This window comes from Emydura macquarii, unplaced genomic scaffold (assembly GCF_026122565.2).
Source record: "Emydura macquarii macquarii isolate MOO-44397 ecotype Brisbane River unplaced genomic scaffold, CSIRO-AGI_Emac_v2 contig_1390, whole genome shotgun sequence".
NCBI classification, from domain to species: domain Eukaryota; kingdom Metazoa; phylum Chordata; order Testudines; family Chelidae; genus Emydura; species Emydura macquarii.
The window spans coordinates 23,633,262-23,657,458 of record NW_027131527.1 but is presented as its reverse complement, the minus strand read 5'-3'; the positions used below and the strand labels follow the sequence as shown (position 1 = coordinate 23,657,458).

At 39.1% G+C, this 24,197-nt stretch overlaps 1 protein-coding gene and 1 long non-coding RNA gene across 7 annotated transcripts in view; one reads left to right on the top strand and one right to left on the bottom strand.

The window, feature by feature from the left end:
- Positions 1-1,393: 1,393 nt before the first annotated feature.
- Positions 1,394-24,197, bottom strand: part of LOC137156171 (uncharacterized) — a 29,997-nt gene continuing 7,193 nt past the window's right edge. Inside the window, exons 2-3 of the long non-coding RNA XR_010920681.1 lie at positions 1,592-1,694; positions 1,394-1,429 (exon numbers count right to left, since the gene is read on the bottom strand). This is a non-coding gene — a long non-coding RNA (uncharacterized lncRNA). The remainder of the gene's footprint in view (positions 1,430-1,591; positions 1,695-24,197) is intronic.
- Positions 11,451-24,197, top strand: part of BLNK (B cell linker) — a 135,387-nt gene continuing 122,640 nt past the window's right edge. For 3 of the 6 annotated variants that reach the window (XR_010920680.1, XM_067552896.1, XM_067552891.1), the window contains exons 1-3: positions 11,451-11,627; positions 13,067-13,208; positions 19,105-19,167. Coding sequence is in view for 5 of the 6 variants with exons in the window: in XM_067552896.1 (XP_067408997.1) it covers positions 13,134-13,208; positions 19,105-19,167 (138 nt within the window). In the remaining variant the exon portion in view is untranslated. Of the gene's footprint in view, positions 11,628-12,780; positions 13,209-19,104; positions 19,168-24,197 lie in introns of all 6 variants that reach the window. The other 3 variants (XM_067552894.1, XM_067552893.1, XM_067552895.1) reach the window with 3 other exon arrangements.

Sequence of the window (24,197 nt, the reverse complement as noted above, 5' to 3'; positions counted from 1 at the left end):
AGTGAGATCTATTATAATTTCTCATTCTTTAAATATTTCCTTTTCCTAATCCTTACAGCATTATGGGGTTTTGCCTGGCACCTTATTGATTCATAACATCCCAAAGCATTTCACACTAATTGTGTAGGCAAACGAACTAGCTGTTATATGCTCAACAATAATTTACACACAACTTTGATGCTGTGTAGAAACCAGAACTTTCATATTGTGGGAAATTCTGTGATTTCTAATTTTGTTTTCTTTCTGTAAGTAGACTGAAGCTCTAGAGGAAAAGGAACTCACTGCTCCTATTTGTGGTAAACAGAGAGGGAAATGCCCATCAAGCTACTTCATTTGCATAAGCTAGTTACCCAGAACTTCAGATGGATGGAAGTAGAGCTGGTTGGATTTTTTTTTTAATTAAACAATTTTTCATTAGAAAATGCCAATTCGACAAAACAAACTTTTTGTGGAAAATTATTGGTATTGAGAAACCTTCCTGACTACATTTTTTATCAAGTCCAGGATGAAATGTCTGGTCAGAGAGCCCAGTAGGTGAGAACTCATCTGTACCATGGGAGAACCAGGTTCAAGTCCCTGCTCTGAATCAGGCAGAGTAGGAACTTATTAAATATTCATTGGGCCTAAGATATAATCAGGCAGAACAGAAATATTTATGGAACTCTTCTGCATTATTATTATTATTATTACCATTTCTATCTAATAATTGACCAATACTAATGTTAGGTTGCAGCAGTCAGATAGACACCTCATCACCCCTAGTTCCATACAACTGAACTGATAAGACAAAGCTATTTTCTGAAATATAATTTTACTCCTCTCCTAGATGAATATGCATTGAAGCCCTGGCATTATTTTCAGCATGAAACAAGCAGTTTCCTGTCAAAGCACTAAGAAAAACAATTGATTAGTGGAGCTACTGCCCTCATCTAGAAGAGCGGGAAAGGGAATGAATTGAAACAATTCTGTAGTGTACTCAATTCACACCATAAGAGGAGTCACTCACCCTGTGCATAGATAATAGCTGCGGGCATATTCGCAATGTTTTCCTTTGATATCTCTATAGCAAACAGGCAGAAAATGCTGACACTATGGAGAAGGTCTGGCAAGGGAAAGAGTTAGTTGATCAGGAGGAGGATGGGAGTTGGAAATAATCTGTACTTTACAAAAACTCAGAAGTACTAATAGCATAATAGACATGCTTCTCTGATTCTCACTGTTGTGGAGACAAAATTGCATAGTGGCGTCCGCAGCGCACCCACCCCCCACACGGATAAAGAAGCAGCTTAGGGAGGGTTGACTCAGCGGCACGAACCGCACGACCCACACGTACCTGTCACCTTATAAGGGGATGAAGCGACCTCACCTGCTGGTGCGTGGTCAGCAACTGCCCGGGAAAATTGTAAGCACCTGGTTGGCTGGTCAGTACCTGCCCGGGAAAATCATGAGCACCTGGTTGGCTAAACGCCAAGCCATGACCTTAAAAGGTCATGCAGCAAATAGCAACCAATAGGGCTTAGCCTCTGCTGACCGCGGGAAACTATAAAAGTTCAAACTCAGGTAGCAGAGAGCAGAGAGGAATTGGATCTACCTGGCACCCCACGTATCTCCTGGTCGCGTCGGTTCAGTGGACTGACGCATCTTCCCCAGCCCGCTTCGCTGCGAACTGATCACTCGGAGCGGCTCTCTCCTGTCTGCAGGATTTAAAGCAAATGGCAACTGAATTTGGCCAACATGGTATATTTGTACATGGTGTTTGTGAGTATGGATTAACTGTTCCCTGTTGTGTTTGTCTTGTAACACCTTCGGGGAACTCCAAAACCGGGCACCCTAGTGTCACATGCTGGCAGCTATGCATTGATCCATAGAGATCACGAACACAGAAGTCTTGGGTGGTGCACTTTGTCCTTTCGCGCTTGGAGTTCCCCTGCCCTTTGCTATCACTGTTTGCTGTGCAATTGCTTGCTGTGGAACTGTTTATTATAGAAGTAGAACTGTTTACTATAGGAGTAGAATTGTTTATTATAAAATAAAAAGTTTATTGATTAAGCAAACCACTAGAATCATCACTGTCTCGCCGACCCCCCGTATCCCAAACCGAACCTATCTGAGAGTTTCTCTCTCTGTTTCCACAACTGATCATTATAGACTATATTTATCCTTTCTGTTCTTTTATGTTGATTTTAAAATCCTTGGGCCAGAGACCATTTTTATTTAGGACCAATCTGGCTGAGGCCTATAGTCGCTATCACAAGGATACATAACAACAATGTGTTAATAAAGAGGAGAGAATAAAGGGGTACTCAATTATTGTAGTTATAATGGCTGGTGGTGCTATTCAAAGGTCTGATTATTCTTGTGCTTGCTGAATTTCAGCCTGACAATACACTGCTTTCTAGGTCATGTCTTTTTCTGGATCCATCCTCCATGATTCAGAACATAATAGCAGCAAAAGAAAGTGTATTACTAACATAACGTCTCTTGAACTGACATTTGGTTGAATCACAACAGCTTGTGCAAAGGGGACTGAAAGAAGCTGTAATGCTAATTGATTCACTGAGATTTTATCATTTCATTGCCTTTGACTTTCAACTGAGCCTTGTTTATAAAATCCTATGGCTGTTATCCTGTGGGGGAAGGAAATGAGACTAGAAAAGGTCTTCCAAAATTACTCCAAGCTTCTAGAACCAAGTTCCTAGATTTCCTCTTTAGGAGAGTCTTTAGAAAAAAGGCGTGGAAGACAGCAGAGAGTATCAGCTTGCAATTCAATGGGACAGCTAAAGATATGGGAGAAAGGCTTACAAGCAAGGCCCCGGCTGATCAGTTTTACTTTCTTCACTTAGCTTTTGGTTCTGTTTATTCTTTCCCTCCTTCCCATTCTGTTCCTCTGCCTGACCCTCTCCCTTCTTCTCCACCAGGGCCTTCTTATCTTTTCTTTTGTGCATACAACTCTTTCCCCCTCTCTGACCCTATTCAAAGACTGTTTCCATCCTTCTTCTCAGAGGCCTCTCTAGTTCTTTCCTTCCTTCCCTCTTTACTCAGGGCCTTTAGTCTTTTTCCCCCCTCCTCCTCCTCTTCACAAGCCTCTACTGAGCTTTGTTCTCTCCTTACGCCCTCCCCTCTATTCCATTTCTATGATCCTGAAAGCGGGAGGAATGATACTGATTTTGGTACATAGTACACTAGAGGGCAAACCACCCACTCACTCACATGCTACAAACATCCACCTCAGTTTCTGCCCTCTTTCCCAGTTCTTTCTGTGCTTGAAGAGAGGCTGCATAGACTTTTGCAATGCACTGTTCTCCCCACTCTGATTTCTGAGTCTTTGCTTCTCCCAATTCTCCCTTCATGGTTTGCTCAATTCTAAATATGTGCATTAGATAAGGTTGTGACCTACTGGTATCACTGCAGTCCATTGCTAATATATGTTTGAATGAAAAGCCCTATCAGAAGCTTAGATATAGAAATAACACCAAACAATGAGTGTGGTGCAGTATTATTTTGATATCTCTCTCTCTAAGGTTCCTGGCTGGCAGGTTCATTCACCCTTTCTCACCATATGTAATAAATAAGAAAAGACACATATCTGAAAATAAATCAGTTCTAATTTCTACCTGATGTTTTAATTTTCTTGTTAGGTTCCTTCTCTCTCCCTTGTTTGCAATATGACAAATAAAATAAAATAGCCTTCCTCACCCTTAAAAACACACATTATTTTTTAAGTGCAGTGCTGTTTTATTTTCCTAGTCTCATCTTTACCTGACTGCTTACATATGTAAAACCCAGCAGGCACATTCTTCATGCTATTCTCAATGAATCAATCCTACGAATACAACTGTCACAAATAAAACACTTAGATGGGGTTTTGTCATTCCACCCAAGCTGCAGCCTCTGCTCTTTTCTTTCATTGTCTCTGACAGTGTCTCCTACTTGTATTTGAATCACTTCTACTTAACTGTCAGGTACTTTATATATTACACACACCCAAATCTTGAAGTTTATTTTTATGCAAAAGAGGAATAAGCAAACAGATACAGCACAAAAAAAATCACCTTGGTTTATGAGTTAATGCTTCAAAATAGGTCACCAGTGGATGTATCCTATTTAATTTCTACTTAGAATCTGTACTAACCCTTAGTTTAAAACTTTTGACATTAGAATTTTTAAAACTAAAAATAAGCAATGCAATCTTAATGTAACCCTGTTAGGTATCATTAGCTGTTGGAAGGTTCAGATCCAATGACACCAAGAAGTCCCATTAAAATAAAATGACTGGTTTGAGCCCTCACTTGAAACTTTATCCTCTGCCTGGTTTATGGAACTTAAAATTTAAATTTCCTGGTCCCCTCTACAGGTGTTTCTTCCCCCTCATAGGCACACAGGAATCCTCAGGATTATGAAACCACAAATACCTTTTATTTGGGGGGCGGGGAAACAATAAGCCACAAATGTACATAAAAGTAAATGAGCAAAACCCAAGCATTGTATGGGCGGTATGGCTGACTCCAGAAACCCAGATTTTAATTGTTGAGGCCCAGAATTCTTATTCACCAAACAATCCCCAACCACCCAAACCTAACTCTGAAGTGATCCTATAGGTGTCAGGTGGCTCTACTCAGCCTGTCTGCTGCAGTCTGGAGAAGGCCTCACCATCCGTCCCACTTTGATCTGCATATACTCAGTCCTGCCCCACAAAGACAGCTCTACTAGTTTGGCTGCTGCTTGACCCAGTCAAATTAAATCAACTCCACCTCGGTCGGGTCCAGTTCCACAAAGTGAGCTCCACTATAGGACAGCGCTATACAGGGTACAGAATCTCTGAGCAGGAAACCTAGAGCCAATGAAGTCCCCCTAAATCTAAATCCCTTTGTTGAATCTGGGCTCATTACCCAATCAGAATCCACTACCTGTCATCTCTGCGTTACCCACTCTCCCCAGTCATACCTGTCACAGTTTCTCCCCACTTCCACAAATATATTTATATTCACTATTTAATATCACTTCCAGAAAACCAAATTTTTGTGGGGAATTCAAAAATTCATTTATGTTTGCATATAATTTTCACCATCCACTGCACATGCTGGCTTCATTTAAGACTAGATGCAGAAATATTGAAATACCCTCAAAAGTATTATTCTCTTAAGGCCAGATATTCAACTACTGTAAGTCAAGATAAAATCTCCGTGTTATTTACAATTGAAATACAATAGAGCTATGACAATTTACACCATACTCTTGGTACTTCCAACTACTATAGGCCAAAACAAGGAAGTGAGGGAAATCTCTTGAGAAGTTTTGTGCTTGTGAGATCTCAGCTGTTTCCCTACCCAAAGAGATTACGATACTTTTGGATAAACTCTGAACAGATATTCCATGCTTTTATCTCTTTATCTAAAATGAACCCCTGAGCTTCTTTCATGTTCATCCATTATTAGTAATAGATCAAACACTGCAGTCCATAATGGGGCAAACATCCCAGAGAATAGAAATTTTGCCTGACTGCAAGCTGCCAATTTGTCTCATTATATCCAGGAATTCTGTCTTGATGAAACATAAGTGACTCATTGCAGTTCTTGCAGTAATATCAGAATGGCCCTGAACACTTAAAATGTCAGCCTTTTGTTGTGGTCTTGCACTGCAAAATAATATGCACTGATATGTTATTACAGTCACTGAGACTTTGGGTAGCAATTTGATGTTCTTCCAATTATATCAAATTAGGAGTCATGTGACTTGAGACACTTTATGTAAATATTAATCATAGGACTGGAAAGGACCTCAAGAGGTCTTCTAGTCCAATTCTCTGCACTCAAGGCAGGACTAAGTATTATCTAGGCCACCCCTTACAGGTGTTTGTCTACCTTGCTCTTAAAAATCTCCAGTGAAGGAGATTCCACAACCTCCCTAGGCAATTTATTCCAGTGCTTAAGCACCCTGACAGTTACGAAGTTTTTCCTAATGTCCAACCTAAACTGCCCTTTACTGCAGTGTAAGTCCATTGCTTCTTGTTTTAGCCTCCGAGGTTAAAAAGAACGAGTTTTTCTCCTTCCTCCTTGTAACTGTTATGTCCCCCTTCATTCTTCTTTTCTCCAGACTAACCAAACCCAATTTTTTCAATCTTCCTTCATAGGTCATGTTTTCTAGACCTTTCATCATTTTTGTTGCTCTTCTCTAGACTTTCTCCTGTTTGTCCACATCTTTCCTGAAATGTGGTGCCTAGAACTGGATGCAATACTCCAGTTGAGTAATCAGCCTGGAGTAAAGCAGAAGAATTACTTCTCAAGTCTTGCTTACAACACTCCTGCTAATACATCCCAGAACTCATTTAGCTTGTGATTCACTATGATCCCCAGATCTCTTCCCTTAGTACTCCTTCCAAGGCAGTCATTTCCCATTTTGTATGTGTGCGACTGATTTTTTCTTCCTAAGTGAAGTACTTTGCATTTGTTCTTATTGAATGCTCAAGTTCCTAGGAAGTCAATAGGGTTTAACCAAGACTGTCAAAAAATATGTGCACACAAACAAAATCTTTATTTAAAAGGGAATTAATGAACCACAGTTGCTGATTTTCAAATGTACATAACAGAGATTTGATTTAAATGATAAAGCAAGAGACATCATTCAATTATATAGATATAATACTATACATCATATACAAATGTAGTTAATATTGTTCATATATTTTCTGAATAACCCATGCAGATTTTTATGCCCCCAAAAAGTAAAATATTAAAGCAATTGTATAGAGTTCTAAGTTGGCAAATCAGTTTTGTATATTTTTTCTCAGAATTTGAACATGCATTTTGAGTGGTTATGTTTTTCTACAAAGAAATAGCATAAGCTGCATGTGCAAAGTAAGACTGTAAAAGTCTAACGTATAATTGCAGCTCAATAGCTCTGACTGCAAGTTCTGCCAAACTGTTCAAACAAATATAATTCAAAAAAAGTGGTTCAATTAAATTGCAAAGAATATTGAAACACACAAAAAAGATACCACAACCAAGCATGTCATCATCAATTGTAGCCTTCAAAGACCAAAGAGAATTTCAGATGAATGGATGTCACAAGTGTAGCAGTAATTTTTTATCTTCTTTACTGTACCAGTTAAGAACAGGGATTTCTGACAGGATGAAGAAAACTAAGTACTAAATGTAGATTCCAAACAGATATACAGAAGAGCAAAGTCATTTTCAGTGCAAAAAAAGGAAAAATTAGAGTGGGTAAGAAAGCATTATAAGCCTGTAAGATATGTCTATCTAGGACAATTGATTAAATCTATTGCCAACCGGGAAGATAAGGTGATGGCAGCTAGAGGGCGAGGTGACCTTGTAAGATTAAACAATAATATTAAGAATAAGTCCTCATGAGAATTTGTATCAACCAACTGTGGCATATAGAACAGAAAAAACAAGCAGTCAACCAAGGGACAGACTAAAATTTAACTGAAAAGTGAAGAAAGGGAAGATGTACATTTTCACAGGAACAGAGAAGAGCAAATGAGACGAAGAAGGTAGAGGATACATTGGAGGCAGTGACGTAGCTAAAGTGGAAATTACCTAGACATGATGAAAGAAAAGGACAGTCTGTACTTATGGCTGCACAGAAGCCTAGGAAATGTTCTCCACCTTTGCCAGAAAGAGCAAGTGATGAGGCTGAGCCAATGCCCCAGAACCAAACTCTGTGTAAGTTCAGATACAAATATTTGAGATTCATATACAAAACTTTGAGGCTCAGCTGGGAACTGAGCTGGGACCTATCTCAGCTGGAAACTTTTGCCCTTGTTCTGCTCTTCAGACTTGGTTACCCTTAGAGTTTGTTGGAAAACTAAAAGTAATTTGTTGTCCACAGTATCAAAAAAATGTGGCCAGATCTAGTTTTCTTATAGTTGGAACCAGGGACCATATTAGGGGGCAAGACATGTCCTGCTGCTTTGTGGGTACATATGCACTGGAAAAAACAAGGGTGAAATCCTAGCCCTATTGAAATCAATAGGAGTTTCACCATCGATTTCAACAGAGCCAGGATGTCACCCCTTGTTTGGGTCACTGGGACACAAACTGTGTGTTTGGGATGGAGAGACGATCCACTTATGAAGTGCAGATTTTAAATTCTCCAGGACATGATTATGATTAAGGGAAGATTTTATGTAATTAAGACATCCTTATGCAATGTTGGATGTAATGGCATTACTTTTTTCTGAGGAAAATACATTTTGGAGCTATATTTGGAGCTAAGCAGGTTGACTCTTGATTTAAATTGAATTACTTTAACCACCAACCAAACAGCAAAAATACAGATTTTTTTCAGTTTTTATAATCAATAGCTACACTTATTTTTGCAATTATGAACTGAGAGCCAAAGTCCTTATAGAAAATTTTCAACGATGAAATGAGAGATTTGCCTGAATAAGGACTATGGAATGGCTCTCTACTACTTAGAATGAGCTAAAGACACAGTTAATTAGAGCGGTTAAACAATTCCACTTCACTTTTCCATCACAAAAAGTTTGCTCAATTTAGCTTTACATGAACAGAGAAATATATCCAACATTCCTGTAAGATCTCACTCGTAACAGACCAGGCTCCCTTCGCTGCTTGAACACCATGAAGGACACTAATCGCAGAATTATACAGTGATACATGGCTTTACAATCATATCATTTTTAGGTACTTCACCAATCTGGATAGGCCCACCAGAACGCAGCCTTCTTTTCCCAAGAGGATGGACACCTGAGTACAAAGAACAAGGTGGCAAACCCCAAGTCCTGTTTTGAAGGGTGCGTGATGGGCTGTACAAGCCCCACACGAAAGAACAAACAATTAGGGAGCAGCTCTGGGCCTAGGCAGCTCCACCCGGCCACACCTGTAAAGCCTGCACAAGCTGGAGAAAAGACTTAAAAGCGGAAGCAGAGCAACTCGGAAGAAGGCAGAAAGTGGAAGTGAGCAGACCTTTGCTCTGCTCTGATCTGATCTCTTGGGAAGTACTTCTGAGGAACTCCCATGGCCCGAGACCTAGAAAAACCGACCTGATAAGTACCTACAATAGAGAGATTGTTGATTGATTGGGAAGGACAGAAACTTTATTTGCAATTCTATAATTTACTTCATGGGAAAAAGGGAAACTTGGGTAGGGAGTGCTCCAGGGGACAGCTCCATGCCACGTCCAGGGCTCATCATTGGGCCATTGCTCAAAACCCAATGGAGAGGGTAGGCCTGGACTTCCTTACCCACGCCCAAAAGACAGGGCATCAACAGAAGCCTTTACCTCAGTAGAGAGTCCAGCAGGGCAAGATCCCAAGTGTTCGAGGTCCCAGACCCCCAAAGTCCCCACACTAAGTGAAAGCCCTGAAGCCCTTGGGGAAGTCGAAGGACAGGACTATAACTGAAAAGGGGCAATCATCTGCTGCACCACTGTCTGACACCTAGGTGGCACTGGTGGGGAGTATTCCCTTTTTACACATCTTAGAGGTCAGAAGAGGATTGAAAATCTGTACATTGAGAGAGAAGATCGGGCTCCCTATTCGTGTCCTTTCACCCAAAATGCCAGGGACTCCATCACTAGTTAGATTAGATTATCACTGTGGAAACCTGCAAATCAGAGGCTTTGGTCCCAAAAGGCATCAAGGCACACTCCAAGAGATCCTTAGCAACCTCCTGGAATGAGCAAGTGTCTCCATTTCAGAAATTTGCAAAGCGGTCCACAGCTAACACCTTCATTAAACACTACTAGGTTGACTTTCTATCTTCTGCAGAAGCCTGTCTTGTCAGGAAGTGCAGCAGGCGGTGGCCTAGAAATAATACAAACTTTTGAGCAAGCTCACAAAAAAAGTAGGTATTTCTTTCCTACCAAACTTTAGTTTCATAACTCTCCCTATTTCTGTTCACTGCTTGCTACTTCCCAACATCCTGAATTGTGGGACACACTGTGCTGAAGAATGGAAAATTTCTTACCGATCGTTTCCTTTCCGCTACTAGCATTTTCCATAATTCTACCCATCCTGAATAGCTCATTAGTCATAGATATTAAGTGGAATCATTACCGTATGACCATCTTCCTTGGTCTCATGTAAACGGTTATTTCGTTATCACTGGAATATTTCTTAATGATGATATTATGCGAGTTTTACAGTTCGGGAATAATTCATCTGGCATCAAGCAGGAGCAGAGGGAGCGTGGCCAGACCATGCAGCCGCAAAACACTGATCTGCCTCCGTGAGCAAGAGAGGAGAGCAGCTCAGATGTCCAGAATTGTGGGAGATGCTGCTCGCAGAAAGGAAATTATAGGTAAAAAATATTCTGTTCCTCAGTCGCACAAGAAGTTTGAACAAAGTCAGGAACAGAATCCAGAGCTCTTGATTTCCAGTCCAGTGCTTTGCAAGACCACACTGCAGCTTTGAGTCATTTTGGGGGGCATATATCCTGCCAGCTACTAAAGCTCTTCAGAATTTCTTAGCACAACTGAAATTGGGATTTATTTTTTACATTAAGAACAGAAGTCACTTTTAAGCAGTGCTGCATTGCACATGTTCTCCTTATGCAAAATAAGCAGTTTTAATCTTATTGAATAAATACTGGAAATTTAGCAAGGTATTACAAAAAACATCATGTGTCTGGAAAATGAAGGCAAATCAAATTTGCAAAGTGTGATTGTAGCTTATCTATTTCAGTTATGCAATGATGTTTTTGCAAAAACAAACATGTGAAACTCACTCACCCAGGGCTACCCTCTGGAGCGGGTCATTCTCCTCACTTACTGCCTGATCCCAAGCACATTGAAGTCATTAGAAAACTTTCCAGTAATTTCAATGGCCTTTGGATCAAGCCTAGACTCCCGAGCTGTTCCAGAGAAAAATATCCCTTTTCTACTTTTCCTCATCATCCCCATACAAGACTGTAACTTACTCATTTGTGTTATTTCCTACTGAGGTATTGTATTTAAAACTGATTCACAGTGTATTCGGTTCCTCTTTGTACTGAGGCCCATGTTTTCTTTGTCCATAAAAGATGTGATTTAAATATTAAAAACACATTTTGAAAGAGAAAAAAAGATACAGCCATGTGTTACTCATTTGTTTCCCATTGTCTCCTAGTTCATTTCAAACCAACCTAAGTCTAACAGTTGGAGAGAAACCCAGATTTTTAGAGTGAATGTACAAGGGTTTGTTAACTTGATTTCAAATACTAGCCCAACTGCTTTTTAGCAGCTCTACCAAGAACATCTTTAGAAGAAAATCCACAAGGAAAAAAAATTTGCAGAGTGATAGATCATCTTGGTGAATTTAGTGCTCCAAAAATAATATAACTTTGTCCTTGAAGTATTATTTTTTTATACACTGTTATCAGCTGAAGAGTGAACTGGCAAAGTTTCATCAAACTTTTAGAAAGAATTGTATGTTCCCTTTCCCTTTTCAACTCTGTCTATTTATTTATACTAAATACTAGGTTTTGACTTTAAGGATCCTTTTCTCCTTCTCACCCAGGCATGGCAAGCCTGTCAATCACTCTAACAACAACAGTAAACACATGGGAGTGTTTGCAGAGCTATAGCAGATCCAGTAAACTGCTCTTACTTTAGTTTACTTGGAATCAGCTCCAATGTGTATGTCTGGAGAAAAAATTATCTGTTTGGTAAGCCATGTTCTTTTTACTGTTTTTGTATGTACTGGACACAAAATCATCCGTGCTAAGTGTTTATATTTTGTATTAAAGTGATACCTTAAAGATCTAAGATGTTAACATTTACATTCTTAATGAAAATCATGTTTCTCTATTAATCTTAGTACAGGAAACAGAAGATGTAGTTGCTGCATTTGTAAAGATGAGTTTGATTTTAAAGTTTGCAATAAATTTCCTATGTTAAATGATTACATGCATAATATAAAGTATTTTAGCAAGAAAGATTACCAGCATTCTCCGAGATAAATCTGTTTTGCTTAATGCAATGATTTCTAATTGCAAATTGAATGTTTACTAGATGGAACTCCAAGGAATTCCATGTAAAAATGGAGTTGGCACTTTCCAAACTTTGTATATACACTTGTATGGAGTAACTTGCTAAAGTTTTAGAGTCATCCGGTTTTCATTAATATGCTGGTTGTTAATAAACCTTTCAGTTACTTTGTAACAGCTACAACATATAGCAGAATTTGAAAAAGGGTAACAGATAAAACATTTTAAACTTACTTAGATTCAGTTCAAATCCTTAAAAATGTTCCCAAAAATGGTTTGCACTGGGAAATAAAACAGGAAGCACAATGAGAAAGCAGAACATTCTTTGCTCTCCCAGCCTTTTATGGAAACCTTCACATTACTTCTGTTGCAGTAACTGAGAGCTGATGTGCACAATAAACTGGTTTTATTGGAAGTGCATCATTGCAATTTTATTTCCCAACATATAAAATGTTATTATCTATTAGTCTTTTTTTTTAATTAAATGTATTAAATAAAGATCAGACTATATTTGTAGATAATTTGTTCTTTAACAGCATTAAGAATTTGATAGCCAAAACTTTTTTCTTTCAAACTCTCATCATGCATACAGGATTTAATCCTGAGAGTACTGTGCCCACACCTTAAACAGAGAGTCAGGTTAAATAATTTGACAATTTGGAAATATAAAACCTGCATCTGAGCTCTGCTTTCTCTCTCTATGTGTATTCACAGCATCACAGAGTGTTAAAAACACAGAAGTGTATCAAACACAGTCTAAGGGCTGATCAGAATGAAAAGGAGTTAAAGGTTGCAAGAGGCAGTTGTCACTAACACTAATTTATTTTAACAGCTTCTGAAAAATGAAGCAGATGCCACCATAATGCCTATAAATGTGGCCACACGGTCATTGATTATCAAGCAAAAGTATCCTGATCTCAGTTCACTTCAGTGGGGATTTCTGCCTATATATGGATGATATGATAAGACACTATTGATGAGTACCATCTTATATTCAAAATCATTGTTCTGAAATAATGAGTGTACCAGTAGTTTTCAAATAACTGGAAAAGGCGTGTACTCTAACCAATCAAACAGGAAAAAGTTGCAAAAGGGACTTCCTCTTTCAATTTCCACAGCAGCTTGGAGAAGTTCAGTGAAGCAAAGAGTTTACTAACAGATCAATCTTCCTCTCTGGATAGCAAAATGGCCACAAAACTACCCCTTCGAGAGGAATGTGAGAATTGGACAACTCTTCAAGTTGCAGATCTCCTGAGACAGGTATTGAACATAGGGCTCAGGCTGCAGACAGTACAGTATATCATACTCACTGAGTTCAGCTAGCAAAATTGGCTGCCGGACTAATAATCTACTCTTGGTATGCAGTGTTGTTGTAGCAGTGTCAGTTTCAGGATACTAGCCATACAAGATATTACCTCACCTGGTTTATCATTTATTCTTTGTAATATATGATTTCTCCCTTCTGGATACAGACGCAGATGATAAAATGTGTTGGAAGCTGTTTAGTCAGCAATTTTGACTACCAATGCATATTAATGCTCTGTAAATTTCTCTGTACTCTGTTTTTAGTGAAATTCAATCCATGACAGATGTTGCTTGTTAATATAAAAGTATCCTGCACAAGGCAAAGAACGACAATATGTGCACACAGGGATATATTGAGAAATATTTACACAAAAAATTCATGCCACTTTTTATTTCTTTCTGGCACTAAATAACAATTTTATTGGAGGTGTATGTGTATTATTTTAGAGAGAGAACATCACTTTGCACATCACTAAGATTTTCAAGATTTCAATAAGAATTTGCTCATCACCTTTTCTTTCCAATGAATATAGACCTACTGTAATTTCTAAATGCTCCCACTTAAAGTTGAGTACTTTAAAATCCTTGAGTTCTTTATCATTCTGTTGCACCTTTCCTATTTCCTTTTTATTATAATCATGTAACCTGAAGTATATTCAATATTCTAAACTTGTCCTCAGTAATCCCTTCTCTACTTGAATAGTTTCCTCTAAGATATATTCAAGTGCTTCTTTTTACACATGCCAGACATTTTTTCCTTGCAACTGTTGAATATTTGTGGCTCATGTTTTAAAGGATCACCAGCTATTTATCTAGACATTTGAATTTCATTGCTTCACAGCATTTGACTATATTGAAGCATATTCTCTTTTTGTCCCCCAAATGTGTATTTCTTTGTTGTTCTACATATGGCCCTTATCGGCCCTGCTTATAACCTATCCATATTCTAAATATTATAGCCAGCGTCACCATCCTTCATATTGATTATTCTCCTAGATTTGTCTTAATCGTGAGAATTACTGTATTACCTGGTCCTGCCTAGGGGTCTAGACTAAAATCTTGAGGTCCCTTCCAGCCCTACATTTCTATAATTGCCTGTTCTATGACATTAATTAGTACTGTAACAATAATTTATCTGAAAGTGTCAGGTTATGAATCCTTTACTCCCATTGGTGAAAACTTTCTCATGTGAGTAAGGAGTTCAAAACCTGATTTATAAAGTCTTTCATCTCAATTGATATCAGAATGCTTTAAAATAAACACGTACTATTAACAGAGATTACTTTCCCCACTACGGATATGAAACACACCAACTGTTTAACAATATTCACTAACCCTACACAAGAATTTAGTACAGCAAAACCACACAGAAACTACAGGAAAATTTAGGTGGCCACGATGTTTGCATTTGACCAGGAAAGTGGGGTTAACAAATTTACACACACTTGCATACAAGCTTTATTGACTAGGACATACAAACCAATGACAACAGCCAAAGGGATGGATTTTAAGCAGCAGGCTACAACTTTATTAAATTTAACCTCAGAGTCAGAGTGGACGCTATCTCCCTATATCCAGCATTTAGGTGGGTCCAGTGCAAGGTTTATAGGGTTATAATATAGCCCATATCTCAGGGTAGACTCTCTTCTGCCTACCCTTATAATTCCACTTGCTCCACTGAGTCCTTTCATCCTCCTTCCTGCAAAAGGAACAGATGGTACCAAAGAGGGTCCCAGTCTGCAAGGACTTCGGGTCTCCCCTTTTCCCATAGTCCTGGGGTTCACCACTGAAATCTCAGGTCTCTTATTTCTGGGCACAGACCCTTATGGCTTTTATCTGCACTGGACACAAGGTGCAATTAACTAAACATTTATACATTTATAATATAATATACATAGTATTACATTTCTAAATCCTATTCCTATATAACTGTACTGTGTCTCCATGGTGCTATGAGGAATGTGAAAAAGAAAAAAAAAAAAAAATCTACCAGGCCTCAGCCTTTGGCCCCAAAGGGGAAAAATTTCTTCCTGACCCTTAAAACAGATCAGACCTACAACAACCTAAAAACCAGAGTTCCTATACTAAATATAACTAGGGGAGGCGGGGTGGGTTCAACTAAAATGGGGCAAGAGGCTCAAGAAACCCAGGCATGGAGTTTAATATTAAAGATAGCGGGACACAAGAGCCAACTGGCTCGCATCTCTCTGACTAGCCAATGGATCATTGGGCAGTGGAGCGTCCAGGGGAGGATGCCCCCCTCCCCTTTTATTCCAAAGCTGGCTGGTGCCTTGTGGATCCAATCAAGGTGCTGAATGGCAATATTTACTCTTACATTCACATCATGAGTTTATATAGTTGCAAGTTGACATGTAAACTAAACAAAAGTGGTTCTACAGCTCATCTTTTTTGGTATTCGACTAGTCGCTGCCCAACATTCCAAAGTGGGAAGTAGCTCAGCTCCTGATCACTTTCCATTGATTTCTAGATATCTTGTGTGGTGCTGTATCAAAGTCTTTCTAAAATCTATATAGATTTGCACATTTCTATTTTAATTACATCTTTAAAATCTTTCAACTAATCTACTATTCTTAATCCAGTCAGCGGGATTTCTCTTTTCTGTCTCTAATAAAGCATTTCCAGCATATTCTCTTGAAGCATAAAGATCTTCCCTAGCTTGGCTGTAATATATGTTACGTTAGCTGTGTGGTGGAGCTAAAGGTTCCAATCCTGATGATGTGGGTTTCAATATGATACTCCATGATGGAAGTTGCGTTGTTTTAGTTTGCCTCTTTTTTTTTTTTTTTTCTTTTTTTTTTTTAAAGTCTAGGTAATTACATACAAAAAACTATGCCAAAGGAATGTTCTTAAGGTTGCAAAGTCAAGCACTCAAAACTTAGGAAATACCGCAAATAAAGTTGCCAATGCCACCTTAATTCAGATTCCTTGTGCATACAGGAATTACATGGGCACATTTTCCACAGGACCCCTGCCTCATTCAGTGCACATTCTGGACCCGCTCTGGAGATGAATCCGGGTTGTGTAGTGAAGAATAGTGTTGTTTGTAAAGCTCCTGCTTTGTTTATTGCAGAAGTTGGAAGGTGTATAGCAAATGAAGCCAGGGACTGCTGGAAGAGAAAGGACTCATGCTTAAAGCAGTTTAATGCTGACCTGAAGAATCTGAGTCTATCCCTGCCTCTGCCACAGAGTTCCTCTGTGATGCTGGGCAACTCACTTAAACCAAACTTTTCACAGGTGGTCACTACTAGTGTGTTCCTTATTGTCTGGGTGCCTGACTTGAAATCCTGGGGTCTGATTTACAGAAGTGCCAAGCACTCACAGCTGCAACTGAAGTCAATGGGAACTGTGCTTTGAAAATATGAAGTGCTACGTAATGCTAAATTCTCTGAAAGAAATCAGACCATAGACATCTCAATTTGAGCATCCAAAAATTAGTGAATATTTTTGAGCACAATCTTTGTGCCTCAGTTCCCCCTCTGTAAAATGGGGATACCACCACTCCATCCCCTCACAGGGGTGTTGTGAAAATAAATTCATTAATGTCCATAAAGCACACAGTGGTGAGCATCACAGAAAATCCCATGAGGAAATTAATAATTCTGTCTTTAGGGCAGGGTTTGAATCCTGTATTCTAAGGCCAGAAATTGATCAAAGAGGAGAAAACAGAATATTGAATATCTGCTCAATAAGTGAGAACCATCATTCTGTGCACTGAATGAGGCCGAGGTCCTATGTAAAAAACAGTATATGATCATGCAAAAAAGTCTATCATAATGCATAGACACAAGGTTGGCATTGGCAACCTTAATTCTGATATTACCGAACTTTTAAATGCTCGACATGACAACCTTAGTAATGTTCTTTGAACATCAACTTCGTTGTGTGAGATACGTGCAGAGGCTATTAGTTTTTATATAATGCCTTACAACACTCTGCAGAATGACAAACTAATAAATATAGTAATAAAAAATAATTAACCATGTAGATTTTGCTTTCTCCCCCATGACTGAATGAAACCCATAACAAAACCTCTAGCTATGTGCATGTACCAATTCCCCTATTCTCTTGCATGCATATTTAGACAATACAGAAATGTTACATTCCTCTGCTCAATTTTTTCTTCCCTCTTCCTTTCCCTGACATTTACAAATGAGTCCACATACCTTTCCTCAGTTTTAACTTTAAAGCTGTAGTATTACTATACTGGAAATGTAGTGCACATAACACTAAGACTGCCGCTTGCCTGACACACCTCACAGGAAAGTAAGGGGGTACAGGGAACTTCAGGAGGGAATAGCCCTGCAGAGTCAGTACTCCTAATCCTGTGCAGGTGGGGGGAGTAGGGAAGCAAGGAGGCAGAATGGGTGGTCTCTCTCTCCAACCACACCACAGCTATATCAAGGGCAAATTACTTCCCCTCAGAAACACGGGGTTCCCTGGCATGCTCCAGCAACAGTGTTGCTACACACTGTCTGCCTTTTATTCTGGGTGCTCATGAAGTCACAATCTTTCTGTTTTGGAAAGAACTAATTATTTCTTTCCAAATTATGACAGCAGTTTACTAAATCTAACTGAGAAATACTGGTTTAGATACTGATCTGATCTGCCTAATGTTAAAAACCAGCCAGACTTTTATTTACCTTCTTCATCAAGGTTTTCCAACATAAATATTTTAGGAAAAAACAAAGAAAATACACACACACACACTTTACTTAGACTGAATACTTCTGATGGTGGGCACTATTGAGAGAAAAGTGTTATAGAAATAAAGCCTAATATGCTTTTTTCTGATTAATCTTCCAAACAAATTTTTACAGCTGCCATATAAAGGACAATCAGCAAGCACTAAACAAATATATGACAAACCTACCTTAGAGTTCACAGTCTCTGCCATACAAATGTTTTTCAAATTTCAAGTTTACTTTCTTAGCACTGTCAAATGCTTAAACCATTAAGGAAGCTACTGTGGAAAGTGCTGAGCACCTACTGCAGACTGCTGTGTACCTTCAATTCCCATGAACTCTATAACTGCAGGCAATTCTTACACATCTATTGGAAGCCAAAATTTGCCTTCTTTCTGAGCATCGAGACTATACATTTAACAATTTTCCTGAGTTCAATGGCTCACATCTAAGCTAATGAAGTGAATTTATAAGACTCTGGTTTAAAATTCACACTATTATAACACAGAAGACAGATTTGATGGTTAAACTAAATATTGTAACTCCTAGAATTCACTTAACGTTCTGTATATTTTTTAATGAAGAACGTTTAGTAGTTTTTCCTCCTGAAATTCCTAAACCCTCGGTTTTGTACATAACAAAGCAGTTCTTTTGAAAAGCCATGCCAAAGCACTAAAGCGCAGCAGTCCAAAATACTCTTAGGGCCTTTACCAACATAGCTGTATTCCTTGCTACTTTATAATGAAAACCTATTGAGTCTGCTCCCTTTCTAAGCAAATATTTAACTTCCTTTTGTCAAGGAAGAGAGCTTCTTGGGGGGCTGCAGGTTTGTATTTCATTTTGCTTTACACCTGACTTTCTGATATATTAAGAAAAAAAGGTATCAGGATCTGTCCTCCAAGATTGATTTTGAAAGTCGATGTTCTCTGAGCCCTACTCTCTAGGAATGCCTGCCAGTCACTCTTTGCAATATTCTTTTCCTAGTTATCCACTTCAAATCAAATATATAGCTGTCTGAAACTACCACATACAGTTGAATTTCAACATAGAAATATTTCTATCTATAAACTTGTCTATGATTTAGACTAGCCTGTATGGTTTTCAATTTCTTTTCATAATCCTCTTCCCCTCTCTCTCCCCCCTTTCAGTTTCAAATGCCTGACTCTGCTGTGGTAGTGAAAAAATTGGACATTAATGGAGCTCAATTTCTGGTAAGTAATTAAAATATTTTCTCTGTTAGAAAATCTTTCACTAGAAGTGTCTATGTGTAACTTGTATTCACAACAGCAGCGTCTATGCTGGCTTCTTTAATCATTTGTAAAATAATGGCAAGTTAGTCATTTGTTTTGATCCTGACCTTTGAGACATTTTCAAGGCATACTACTGTGAACAAGGAAAGCTCAGCGCTGCTACACAATCTAGCATAGGTGCAACAAAAGCCTAGATTCTCATTCAAGCAGCTGGGTGTTGGAGGAAAGGCCCCTGTGAAAAGAATCACATTCCTTTAAATTCTATAGGACATTTTCTATAGGGTTTTTAACATCCTATAGAATTAAATGCAAACGTATATCGATTACAGAATTCTATAGGCTCATTTCACCTCTGTTGAGCTCTATTTTCCCATCAGATTATGGTCAGGCCTCTGAAGGAAGGTAAACATCAGGGGGAAAGAACCACTACTAGAGGTACTGCTCCTTCCATCCCTGAAGCTATTGAGGTAGAGGCCTCAAACTCCCATTCTATCTTCTTGGAACACAAAAATGAGACCTTTTTGTGAAGGAGAATGGAGAGAAAGCTAAAGTAAAATATTTAAAGTGTATTTCTACTCTGCAAAGAAACTGTCTTTATGGCCCCATCTTACTCAAGAAACCTGGTCCTGGGTGTCTTAGGAATTATAGCTGTTCACTCTCCTGACTAAGGCCTTGATCCTGTAATGTGATCATCTGCATAAGTGGACCACTGCACCCCAGTAGAGTGCCATTGACTCCAGTGGGACTGGAACTAACTCCATGTGAACATAAAAGATCCACTAGCACATCTCTGGTTGCAGGATCAAGGCCTAAGACGTTATTACCTGTTTCTATTAACACGGCAGGACTATCAGAGCTGTGGGAAAGAAAGACTGAGTTTTGTCTAGCTTGTGCATCATAAGAAAATTGTTAAACGTGTTCTGTTTGCGGTATTTATTGCTGGATGAGTAAGAGTGTTGGGTGGAATCTAAGTGATGCATAAGCCTTGAGTTGGTTCTTTGCACCTGAATTAACTTTACCCATAGCAAGAAAAAGAAATATGCACATTGCATAGTAATGGTGGAATGGGACATGAGAAATCTTTTCAGAACTTAATGGTAAATTAATAGGACATAAGTGACAAAAAAAAAAAAAAAAAAAAGGAACCATGGGTGAGTTCTGCAAAATCATCCATGAGCAAGAGTAAAACAAAAGTGAAAGGAATGCAAGTGAACATCTGATAGTATGCTATGCAAATTATGTATTCTCTTGAACATTTATTTTACTAGTTCCCCTGTTTTAAGATTACCTTATTCTGCATTGTAGAAAACAGCAATATGTGAAATGTCCTGTGGAGTGCCACCAGCGACATGCATTTCTAATGTTATACAAAAAAAGAGTGGCAGATCTCTCACACAACAGAAGATTCTTAGTGCTTTCATGTGCTCTTTAATTGAATTGTTCCACCGCATTGTCAACATGATAGCAAACCCGTAATAAATTATGTCTGAAACAGAATGGGTTATGCCAAAGTTGCAAAAAATGAAGTGAAGTACAATAAATTACAATAGCTTGTTAATAGTAACAGCAGCTATTGATCTAGTGGTTAGTATGTGTGACTAGAAATCAAAATCGTTAGGTCCTGGATCTGTCACCGACTTCCTTTGTGAACTTTGGCACTACCTTTGTGCTTCAATTTATCAGTCTGTAAAATAAAGATATTGCCTACCACACAGAAAACTGTGAAGCCTTAATGAATGTTTAAACTGTTTCAAGCTCCTCAACTGAAAGACACTATAGAAACACAGGCCTCCGGTGGCTAGAGAGCAAGAAAATAAAGCACTCAGGCAGGTCTGATTCCACCTAGCAGGTAACAGTGGGGCACACACACAAGAAGATCAATTACACTCAACTACTACACCCATGTGCATGAACACAGATATACATTTTTCTGAGATTTATTGCACTGCATGGGACCATGTGTCAACAGTATTCAGACCTTAATTTTCATTTTTGCTATTAGCTATATCAGGGATCTCTGGACATCACACTACATCTAAAGACAGAGGACATAGGAGGAGGATGGCAACCCTTACTTGATGCCTTCGCTGTGACTTCAATATATGTTTTTCTTTTATCCATCAGGCTAGGCACTGCTTGCTATCCAGTCTTTAGAACCAGGAGGTATGCCACCTCTCTAGCCTCAGTTGTATGGTTTGCACTGTAGCATGCAGAGTATCGTCTGTGAAACTGCAAATCGAGCCTGAAGGAAGGAGGCTAGATTAGCAGCCCCTATTTGTTTGCATACCTGTCTATGAGAGTTGTCAGGCAGGCAATACAGACAAGACAAAATCTACCAGGGGAATCTTGCCTGCCAATAAATAAAGCAAGCCAACCTGCCCACAAGTAGCCGGTCATGATTCTTTGTTCAGCTCTTGTTTAATATCACGACTCATGAATCCAATTATCAAAATTAACACATCTCCATGAAGATACAGCACCTAGGCTAAGTTTATACTGACGGCGGCAAAATCACCGCCACCAGATCAATCTTTCTGGATCGATTGAGCGATCAGTGAGACCTGCTCAATCAATCAGGAAGTCAACTGAGTAAGTCCACCCCCTCAAGTAGCGTAGCGCTGCGTCGATGGGAACAGCTCAGCGCAGTGTGAACAGCACGCAGAAGGGAAGCAGAGCAGTCAACGTCAGTTACGCAAACTACTATGCGTAGTTTGTGTAACTCCCGTCGACTGCTGCCGAATCGCGTGGTAAGTGTGAACCAGCCCTTAGTTATTGCAAAAGGTGACTTACTAATTTACAGTGACGCAACATTTTCCAAGGTGTATGGCGTACCTCCTCGGAGGGAAGGGGGCCATAATGGACTAGACAAAGGGGCATAGTGAGACTTCCTAGTTCTCCAGAGAGTCCGATTTCATTTAAAAAATTAACCAGTGTGTAACCAATGCCACGATGTCTCCCTGAATTTGCAAAGGCCTAAAACAATGGCTCTTATGTCAGAAATGCTCCATTTATTTCAATGGGTGCCGACTGAGATGCCAAACTGTCAATGTTAACTATTTCACATGTAAGAATGGAGCAGTAATAACATACTACAGAAATCTACATCAAAGGACGGAAAGATGTATTCATTAAGATGTGAAGGCCTTTAACAAATGTGGCTGGGTTTCAGAGGAAGTGTGATTGGTTTAATTTTTCTGAAGAGGAGCTTAGCTTCAAAAGTTTGGGAAGTGCTACAGGAAATTATTATATAGCTCATAAACTACTCAGTAACAAAACAAACAAAGCATGTGTGTGTTTCAGGTAATATGTCAAATATCGCATTTTAATTGAAAATTAGCTGAATGAAGTTGGCAATATTCAGGGCTGTTTGAAGTTTAGAATGCTGCAAGTCTGGCTAAAACTGCAGTATAATCACGTAACATTCTATAAAGTGGCCATACCACATTAAATCGATTTTTTCTGATTTCAGACTGGGAATTTAGTAGTGTAAATAACATTCAGATTCAGCAGATATGTTTGCTTCCTTGAATATTTTTCACCTATCTTGGTTTTAAGTTGTAATAAGGCAATCATTTTTATAGTAAAACTAATTTCTATTCTATAAATACACACTGTTTCAGATTGCTCTTTTATAGAAAACAATATTAAATGAATTTTAAAGGAATTTAGAAATAAATAAGTCCTTATACTTCTGTGATATTGCAATGCATCAACACATGGCTAATTAGAATGAAAGAATGCCATGCAGTTTCATAGAATCATAGAAGACTAGGGTTGGAAGGGACCTCAGGAGGTCATCTAGTCCAACCCCCTGCTCAAAACAGGACCAAACCAACTAAATCATTCCAGCCAGGGCTTTGTCAAGCCACACCTTAAAAACCTATAAAGATGGAGATTCCACCATCTGCCTAGGTAATGCATTCCAGTGCTTTACCATCCTCCTAGGGAAAAACTTTTTCCTGATATCCAACCTAGGTCTCCCCCACTGCACCTTGAGATCATTGCTCCTTGTTCTGTCATCTACTAACACTGAGAACAGCCTAGCTCTATCCTCCCTGGAACCCCCTTTCAGGTAGCTAAAGGCTTCTATCAAATCCCCCCTCATTCTTCTCTTTTGCAGACTAAACAAGCCTAGTTCCCTCAGCCTCTCCTCATAAGTCATGTGCTCCAACTCCCTATTCATTTTTGTTACCCTCTTCTGGAATCTCCAATTTGTCCAGATCCATTTTGTAATGGGAGGCCCAAAACTGGACACAATACTCCAAATGAGGCCTCATCAGTGCCGAATAGATGGGAATAATCACTTCCCTCGATCTGCTGGCAATGCTCCTACTAATGCAGCCCGGTCCCCCTACCAGTTGGTCCCCAGTCTGTAGCTGTGCATGGAATTCTTCCATCCCAAGTGTAGGATTCTGTACTTGTCCTTGTTGAACCCCATCAGATTTCTTTTGGCCCAATCCTCTAATTTGTCTAGGTCACTCTGTATTCTATCCCTACCCTCCAGCGTATCTTTCACTCCCCCTAGTTTAGTGTCATCTGCAGACTTGCTGAGGGTGCAATCTACCCCATCATCCAGATCATTAATGAAGATGTTGAACAAAACTGGCCCCAGCACTGACCCCTGGGGCACTTTGCTTGTTACTAGCTGCCAATTAGGCATCGAGTCATTGATCACTGCTTATTGAGCCTGATGATCTAGCCAGCTTTTTATCCCTCTTATAGTCCATTCATCCAACCCTTACTACTTTAACTTGCTGATAAGAATACTGTGGGAGACCGTATCAAAAGCTTTGCTAAAGTCAAGGTATATCACATCTACTGCTTTCCCCACATCCACAGAGCCAGTTCTTTTCCATTATTACCACTGGCATATTTGCTATTATTATTCCACATGCAGGTCACATCCAAATGATACTAATCTGGGGCTAATGTGTAGATCAGCATTTAGCCACAGCTGAACTGAACAGGGTGCATTATATTTTCTCTCTCAT